Source organism: Cebus imitator, unplaced genomic scaffold (assembly GCF_001604975.1).
Source record: "Cebus imitator isolate Cc_AM_T3 unplaced genomic scaffold, Cebus_imitator-1.0 Scaffold318, whole genome shotgun sequence".
In the NCBI taxonomy this organism is placed as follows: Eukaryota; Metazoa; Chordata; class Mammalia; order Primates; family Cebidae; genus Cebus; species Cebus imitator.
This window is the reverse complement of record NW_016107633.1, coordinates 2,417,998-2,426,734: the sequence shown is the minus strand read 5'-3', so window position 1 is coordinate 2,426,734 and position 8,737 is coordinate 2,417,998. Positions and strand designations below refer to the sequence as shown.

General features: G+C 55.2%; 2 protein-coding genes across 7 annotated transcripts in view; one reads left to right on the top strand and one right to left on the bottom strand.

Annotated features, from left to right (window-relative positions):
- ANKRD27 (ankyrin repeat domain 27) overlaps positions 1–3,618 on the bottom strand; it is a 72,597-nt gene extending 68,979 nt beyond the window's left edge. For all 6 annotated transcript variants that reach the window (XM_017504260.2, XM_017504261.2, XM_017504263.2 and 3 more), the window contains exon 1: positions 3,469–3,618. The gene's annotated coding sequence lies outside the window, so the exon portion shown is untranslated. The remainder of the gene's footprint in view (positions 1–3,468) is intronic.
- Positions 3,619–3,823: 205 nt separating this feature from the next.
- LOC108286416 (regulator of G protein signaling 9 binding protein) lies at positions 3,824–6,574 on the top strand. Its single transcript, XM_017504259.2, has one exon. The coding sequence runs from the start codon at positions 4,651–4,653 to the stop codon at positions 5,356–5,358; it is 708 nt and encodes a 235-aa protein (XP_017359748.1). The 5' UTR covers positions 3,824–4,650; the 3' UTR covers positions 5,359–6,574.
- The last annotated feature ends 2,163 nt before the right edge of the window (positions 6,575–8,737 follow it).

Below are 8,737 nucleotides of genomic sequence, written 5' to 3'. Positions count from 1 at the left end.
CTACTCAGGAGGCTGAGGCAGGAGAATTGCCTGAACCCAGGAGGCGGAGGTTGCGGTGAGCCGAGATCGCGCAATTGCACTCCAGCCTGGGTAACAAGAGCGAAACTCCATCTCAAAAAAAAAAAAAAAAATTTCATCCCTGCCTGGGTTCAAATGAAGGGAAAATGTACAGAAAATCCAGTTGAGTTAGCTGGAGATACCAAATACCCCTGAATGTGAGTTATCTGCAGTCATTCTACGAACAGGAGAGCCATGCAAGGCCTCAAACTAGTATTTCAGGCGGTAGTGTGCACACTCGTGGTTTTGTGGTCTTCAACCGTCCTGCTAGCCCAGATAAGTCGGGGTGGTCAGGAACCATCTGGTGACAGCGTGCAGCCCAGCTCAGCAGAACGCAGCATGGAAAATTCAGCCTCCTTAGAGATGCACTCCCTGCTGAAATCTCACTGCGATGGCTGTTCCTACCCCTTCCAGGGTTCTGACCAAACCCTCTGACTAGGAACACTTCCCAACAGATGAGCAGTATTCTCCATTTGGTCTAATTTATGATTCAGAAGGAAAAGGCAAAAAACGAAACTTTCGATTCATCTATTTTTCATACCAATGGACGCAATGTGGTGATGTAATGTATGCTGTTACAGTCATTTGCGTCCTTCTGGCCTATAACATTTATAGATCCTGTCCATATTCTTCTCAAAGCTTCTCATTAAAGCACCCAGCCCTGCGCCTGACTCCCTGCAGACATGGAGTAACCACTCACCCACTTGAAAGAAATGAAAATGGGGCATTCAGAGGAAGCCCAAGCTCCCAAGGAGAGGTCATCTCTCACAGGAGCTGGAACTCCACCACCCACATCCAGGGTAGGTGAGAGGCTAGCCCCAGGTCATAGCCAAGCAGGCACAAAGGCAAAAAGTCCAAAACAATCAAAGTGCTCAGCACCAGCCAAACACAGTGATAGCTGGAATGAGCAGGGTCAGAGAGAAGGGCCAGGACCAGAACCAGGGTGAGACTATGCAGGGAGCAGGAAAGTATGGAGAAGCTCAACAGCCCCTTCGAACGCCACTGCATCACCCTGTTCCCGGACCACAGGGAGAACCACCATGCACCCATCCCTGTACCAGCATCTTAGATGGATGAGCAGGAGCTCTCGGGCCACTTCTCAGTGTTCCTCAGATAATCAACCTCAGGACAAATCAAGTCTGGGTCCTTCTGGACTGAATCCTTTCTAGGCTTGGTATCTATCATGACGTGGTCACATTCCTCTGCTCCTCTGTGAGAGGATGGAGTCACTGGACGCCAGCCTAATGCTGGCAAATGATAGACAGGAAGAGCCCCAGCAGGGCAGATGCCACAGAAACCCTAACCAGGACACAGAAACATCAGTAACAAAGACCTAGTAGCAGGTCTTCGTGAAGGAGAGACAGTCCAACAGCCACAAAGAGGCACAACAAAGACCCTAACCCCCTGCCCTCTGCAGATATCTCTGCCTGCCCTCCCAGGGAAGCTGCCAGCCAAGATTATTTCAGGTGACCCAGCAAGGCTGGGTGTAAGTTGGGAATGTAAGTCTATCCAACGTCAGAGCCCCAGGTGCTTTCCTGTCCCTAGGGCTGGTCAGGAGACGTCTCTGTTTCTGCACCATCCTGCATCCGCTTCCCCAAGGCCTCCAGGCTGTCTCTCCTGGGTCTGCCCCCCTGGATTTCACTCACACCTGTCCACCAGCAACACAACAAAGTGATCTTTCCAATGCTGAGCTCTGCAGGATTCCTCAAGGGCTTCACCTCCACTCCCCACCAGATGAGCCCTCAACTTCTCTGCTAGGCGCTCCGGACTTGGCTTGTCTGACCTCTGGCCACCTCTGCAGCTTTGTCATCCTCTGCTGTCCCCAAAGCTATCCCCAAAGATGGGTTTCGCAGCTTCCCACCCATTTCGTCCTGAAAACTACTATTCCCCTGGGAACGACCCTATGTAGTGTGTGGGTGGCTGAGACCCCCCAACTCCCATACAATGGTCAAGGCCAGGAGTACTCAAGCCCTGACAGCAAACACTCAGCCTACTGCTCACCCAGTTAACGGACGGACCCCTGGGTGACAGCAGGCCCTGGGGCTCAGTGCTGCGGACCCTCAAGGTGCCTCAACACCAGACCTTCATGCCAGGCTGATCTTGAAACAATAATAGCTACTGCTCAGCAAAACGTGGTGGCTCATGCCTGTAATTCCAACACTTTAGAAGGCCAAGACAAGAGGATAGCTTGAGGCCAGGAGTTCAAGACCAGCCTGGGCAACCTAGCGAGACCCCATCTCTACAACAACAACAACAAAAAAAAAATTAAAAAATTAGTCATGCATAGGGGCATGTGCCTGTAGTCCCAGCTACTGCAAAGGCTGAGGTGGGAGAATTGCCTGAGTCCAGGAGTTTGAGGCTACAGTGAGCTATGGTCGCAGTACTGCACTCCAGCCTGGCCAATAGAGCCAGATCGCTTGAGTCCAGGAGTCTGAGGCTGCAGTGGGCTATGGTCGCAGCACTGCACTCCAGCCTGGCCAACAGAGCCAGATCCTGTCTCAAAAAGAAAAAAAAAAAACGAAAAAAATTTATTTAAAAAAAGAAAATCCACTGTTCTACTCTTCGACCAGTACGAAGAGAGCATTATTTAATCAAAATAGGGGCCTCTCTCCATGAAACTCATCAACTTGTAAAATCCCAGCTCTCTGCAGCCTCACAGTCCCTTCCAGCACTGCCAGCAGCCCTCGTTCCCTGAATGCTCTAATTCCTCAGTGAAGACCAGTCCCTTGCTCCTTTGCCGAGCACGGGCCGTGAGTGTCCACATCCCCTGCACCTCGAGGGGCGGCCAAGGGGGCACCGAGTGGCTCGTGCGCTCCGGGTCAGTCCATTTTCAACCAAAAGAGAGAACAGACTCAGAGTCCAGAACATCTCTCTGTAAGAGTTTTACTTTAGCCATCTTTATCTGGGGGGACGCAGAGACCCCGCCCCGAGAGAGGCCGGCAGGCAGGGATTCCCCGCTTTGTGCCCTCAGCACCTCCGGAAACCACAACCGCCTGGCGCGCGGCTCGGACCCCCACTCGCCGTCTCCCCTCCACCAGCCCCTAGGCCTCCGGGAAACCGCGACGGCCCTGCGCCCCGCCAAGTCTGAGCTTCCCGGACCCGGGACCCCGGCCCCACCCGCCAGTGTCGACGCAGCGGGGCTCAGAGCGCGCATTCTCCACGCCGACCACTCCCTCTCCTCCAGACCCGAGGGGCGGAGTGGGCAGGGCGCGCCAGCTGCGGACGGGACACCCACCTGGGGGCGCGAGGGCTGGGGCAGAGCGGGGCCACCTGGCGGACCCGGGAGCGGACTGCGGAGTGCAGGGAACCCCACCCCCTCGCTCTCGGGGCCCTGCCCGGCCGCCGGGCCCCGAGACGCAGCCGCCCCACGGGAGGGGAGACGAGGGAGGAGGCCAGCGCGAGGACACTTACTTAAAAAGCTACATCGCTTCACTCCCAGCCCAACCCGGGCGACGGCGGCACCTCCCAGGTCTGCGGCTGCGACCTCTTTGCCCACCACCCTCTCACGGCGATCTTGCCCTACAGCCCCCCACTTACTCCGCCGTGGGGCGGAGCCGCGCCATGGCTGACCCAATGAGCAACCGATCTTTCCCAGAGTGACGTGGGCGCAGAGCAATCATTGAGTCCAGCCCAGCCGGAGGCGGGGCTCAGACGGCTCCCTGCACTTCCTACTCCAGCTGACCCCGCCCCGCGCCAGCAACTGCGCGTGCCCAGAACAGGGAGGGGCGGAGCCGGGAGCCGGGCTGACACTAGGGGTGGGGTCCGCGCTCGAAGCCGGGGCCAGCCTGAGCGCGATGCTGCGGAGGCACCCGACCGGTTAGCGCCCAGCCCCTGGGATTGCCAGTCACTGCGCGCTTTGGGGCACGGAGGTGCCCACTCCTGAGGGGCACCCCACGTCCTGTCGCTGACAGGGTCCGGGAGTCAGTATCCCTGGGTTCTAGTCCCCTCATTGGCAAAAACTCCGTGGGAGCCTGGACCCGTTTTTACCAGTTTTGCCATCCATGAAATAGGATAGGTTGGATTTCCAGAGCGCTAACATTCCAGAACTCGGATGGGGTGAAGAGGAGGGAGGGATGGGCGACCCACACGTGACTTCCCCGCGCGGAGCCCCGCCTACCCCTGATCCAGGGGATGGCAGCTCCGGCCGGGGCGGGCGGGCGGGGTGGGCGGGTCCTAGGAAACCCGACCCGGCCTCCCTTGGCAGCGCCTAAGGCGGAGCGCACGGCTCTGCTGCCTGCTCGCCCCGGGGTCGGCACCTGTAGAGGATGGGGACCGCACCCTCAGCTTCGCGAGGAGCCAACGTGGAGGCCAGGGCGGCGCAGAGACTCGGTGTGTGAGCGCCTGGGGAGGATGAACGAGGGGGCGGGGGACAGCTAACCGGGTTCCCTCTCCGCGCCCCGTCCGCTGAGGCGCACGTCGAGGCTCCCGGGCGAGTTCCGTGGACGTTGGCAGCAGCGCCTAGCGAGTCACGGACCATGAAGAGCGTTCGGGCCGCGCGGCCCGAGGCTTGGACGGGGGCTGGCCGCGTCCCGCGGAGCTGAGGGGGAGGCCAACAGGGGCGCGGGCGGCCGGTCCCCGCCAGAGCGCATCGCGATGGCGAGGGAGGAGTGCAAGGCGCTGCTGGACGGGCTCAACAAGACTACCGCGTGCTACCACCACCTGGTGCTGACCGTCGGCGGCTCGGCGGACTCGCAGAACCTGCGGCAGGAGCTGCAAAAGACGCGCCAGAAAGCGCAGGAGCTGGCAGTGGCCACCTGCTCCCGGCTGACTGCCGTGCTGCGCGACCGGGGCCTGGCCGCCGAGGAGCGCGCGGAGTTCGAGCGGCTCTGGGTGGCCTTCTCGGGCTGCCTGGACCTGCTGGAAGCGGACATGCGACGCGCGCTGGACCTGGGCGCCGCGTTCCCGCTGCACGCACCGCGGCGGCCGCTGGTGTGCACGGGCGTGGCGGGCGCCTCCTCCGGCGTGGCGGCGCGCGCGCTGAGCACCCGCAGCCTGCGGCTTGAGGCGGAGGGCGACTTCGACGTCGCGGACCTGCGCGAGCTGGAGCGCGAGGTCCTTCAGGTGGGCGAGATGATTGACAACATGGAGATGAAAGTCAACGTGCCCCGCTGGACCGTGCAAGCCCGGCAGGCGCCTGGCGCCGAGCTCCTGTCCACGGTCGGCGCCGGCCCCTCCTCGGTTGTGTCCGTGGAGGAGCGCCAGGGGGGCTTCGACCCCAGGAAGGCCCTGGCCGCCATCCTTTTCGCTGCCGTGCTGCTGGCGGCTGTGGCCCTAGCCGTGTGCGTGGCGAAGCTGAGCTGACGGACACCCGACGGCCGCCTGCCCGCCCCCGCTCCCTCCCCGGAGACAAGACTCGGGATGGGTGTGGGGTCTGGCCTGTGCAAGGGGAGCGGTCCTAAAACCTCGTGTGTGCATGGGGACACGCGCGTTTCCAGCGCACTTCTGCCTGGGCAGGACACGGTTTCCTCTTGCTGGCCCTGGAGGGGTTAACTTTGCGCGGGCGGTCAGGGCATTACCGCTAATGTCTGCAGGAGCTTTATTCCCTATTAATAGAAAACCGTCACAGTGTCCCCAGATCCCTCCGAGTTAATGAGTTAACACGTGTGCTGTTGGGGCGTCTTTACAGGGAGTCCTGTAAACCCCCACTCCTGCCGGTGTCGCCCCCTCTCCGCGTGGGACAGTTTGAAAAGTGGGGTGGGGTGGAGTGAAGCTTGGAGAGCGGTGCTGTTTGGCTCTGTGTGGTTGGTTGATCTGTTTCCTGGACAAGAAACAAATTGCAATCAGATGTCAGCAATTTTTATTACCTTCATCTTTCGGGGCCTAAATTTAGGAGAGTGTACCGAGAGCAATTCATACAAAGGGCTTTCTCTAAGGCGCGCTAGCGCTTCCCGGCAGAGTTTATCCATCCGTCACCAAAAGCAGCTAGAAGAGATTTGAGGTCATGACCTCCCACTGCCACCCAGGGGCTGGCCCTATTTAGGAAACCAAAGAGGGTGGGTTGAACCCACTCTCACGGACCCAGTGCGCACACTTGCCTGCAGAAAAGGGCTCTCCCCAGCCATCCAGAGATGGGGGTAAGAGAAAGAGCAGGGGCTTGGGATAGGGCCACCTGCTGTTTAAACTGGCACTTTCTCCTTCTCTGGGGCTTTTCTTTTTTTTTTTTTTTTTTGCCGGAACTAGACCAGTGTGTTTGATCCTCCTTTGCGGGAGGGCTGGGAATCCTCTTTAGAGCCCTTAATCCTATTTATCCCCTGGAATGTGCGTGCTGGCCAGTAGGAGGGCTGGCTTTGTCAGCTCCCTGACCCCCACGCTGCCTGCCCCTCCAGGGTAATGTAGCATTACTGGCCCACAGAGGTTTTGAGCCAATCAGCTCTAAGACTGGGTCAGAATGTAACAGCTTTAACTTGGATTTTAAGAAGCTTTTAAAAAGTAATAATCCTCTGAAAGAAAAATGACGTCACCACAGCGTGTACGATGAAAGCTGTTTTTTTAATAAAAAACATTGGGCCATGAACTCTTACCTGCCAATGAGTCAAACATAGCATTTCTACATAGATACTTAGATTACTAAATATACATTGCATCTATTTTTGAAGTTGATATATATATATATATTTTTTTTTTTTTCTTTTTTGCGACGGGGTCTCCCTCTGTCACCCAAGCTGGAGTGCAATGGTGTGATGGTGGCTTACTGCAGCCTCCAAATCTGGGGTTCGAGCTGTCCTCCTACCTCAGCCTCCTGAGTAGCTGGAACTACAGGTGTGTGCCACCACACCTGGCTAATGTTTTATAAGGCAGTTTATTTATTTATTTCTTTTTCTTTAGAGACAGGATATTGCTGTGTCACACAGGCTGGAAGGCTCTGGCACAATCCCAGGAATTCAAACCACAGCCTTGAATTCCTTGGCTCAAGCTGTCCTCCCACTCAGCCTCCCAAGTAGCTGGGACTAACGGGGTACACCACTGCACTCAACTAATTTTTTGTAGAGACAAGATGTGACTATGTTGCCCAGGCTGGTCCTGGCCTCAAGCAGTCCTCCCACCTTGGCCTCCCAAAGTACTGGGATTATAGGCATGAGCCACCATGCTCAGTCTAAAAGCAATATTCTAAATAAATAAATAATAAATAAATAAATAAATAAATAAAAGCAATATTCTTTATTTTTTCTATAATTTCACTTCAAAATAAAATCTATATTCTTGAGTAGCATAAAATACTGGAATCACAGGTGTAAATGACAGAATGTTAAGTGGCCCCTAATTCTTTTGATCAACAAGTAAGAAAATGTCTGGTCCTTGGTCCCAGGATGACATCTGCCTGAGCAGTGCTGCCAATTCCCACCTGTGGTCCAGAGAGAGCTCTGGAGCTCTGTCCCATTCTTGGGGAAGTCAGGCTGTGAAAACAGATGCATTTAACTTTCTTTTTTTTTTTTTTTTTCTTTTTTTTGAGATAAGAGTTTCACTCTTGTTGCCCAGGCTGGAAGGAGTGCAATGGCGCCATCTCAGCTCACTGCAACCTCTGCCTTTAGGGCTCAAGCAATTCTCCTGCCTCAGCCTTCCGAGTAGCTGGGATTACAGGCATCTGTCACCACACCTAGCTAATTTTTGTAATTTTAGTAGAGATGGGGTTTCACCACATTGACCAGGCTGGTCCCAAACTCCTGACCTCAGGTTGTCAGCTCACCTTGGCCTCCCAAAGTGCTGGGATTACAGGAGTGAGCCACTGCGCCAGACCACATTTAACTTTCTAAAGGTAATTTGCAATAAATTTCAGACTTTGGCTGAAAACTGACAAGGATTTTTTTTGTAATTCCTTTTTACCCCAGAAGTGAGAATGGGGACCAGGGGAAAGGAACTGGCCATCTTTTACAAGGGCAGCTTGGAGAACCAAGAGACAGAAGTGGATACCAGAAGGGGTGTTCTCAGGGCACCTAGACTTAAGAGTCGCTCCACCACCAACCCCCCACTTCTCGGGAGGACTAAAGATTCTGGTAGCTCAGATAGGGCAAATGCGGGATCTGTGTTTGTGTCTGTGATCATGCTTCTAAAAGACCCACAAGGTCTTAAGCTGAGGAAACGTTTTGCAATTATATATATATATATATATATATATAGAGAGAGAGAGAGAGAGTGGGTCTCTGTTGCTCAGGCAAGAGTACAGTGGCACAGTCTTAGCTTACTGAAGTCTGAAACTCTTGGGCTTGAGAGATCCTCCTGTCTCATTCTCCTGTCTGGGACTACAGGCATGCACCATCACAACCAGCTAATTCTTTAAATATTTTTATTACTTAGTCCTTGTAGAGATGGCGCCTTCACTGTGTTGCCCAGGCTGGTCTCAAACTCCTGGGCTCAAGCGATCCTCCCACGTCAGCCTCCCAAGACCCTGAGATTTATAGGCGTGAACCACCATGCTTAGCTGACAATTACTAATACCAAGAACTCCTGCTTCATCCAGTCTGGGTGAATCTGAATAAGGGCCAGAGTGCCTTTGGAGATGACATAAAACGTTTTTAAGCCCCTCCTCCCACACCTGGAGTCTCTTGCTACCTTCCCCAGAGTCTCATCTCTCTGGCAAGAGAGGGCTGGGACATTTCATAACCCTGTGTTGGAAAATATACCTAGGCCGGCACAGTGGCTCAAGCCTGTAATCCCAGCACTTTGGGAGGCTGAGACAGGTAGA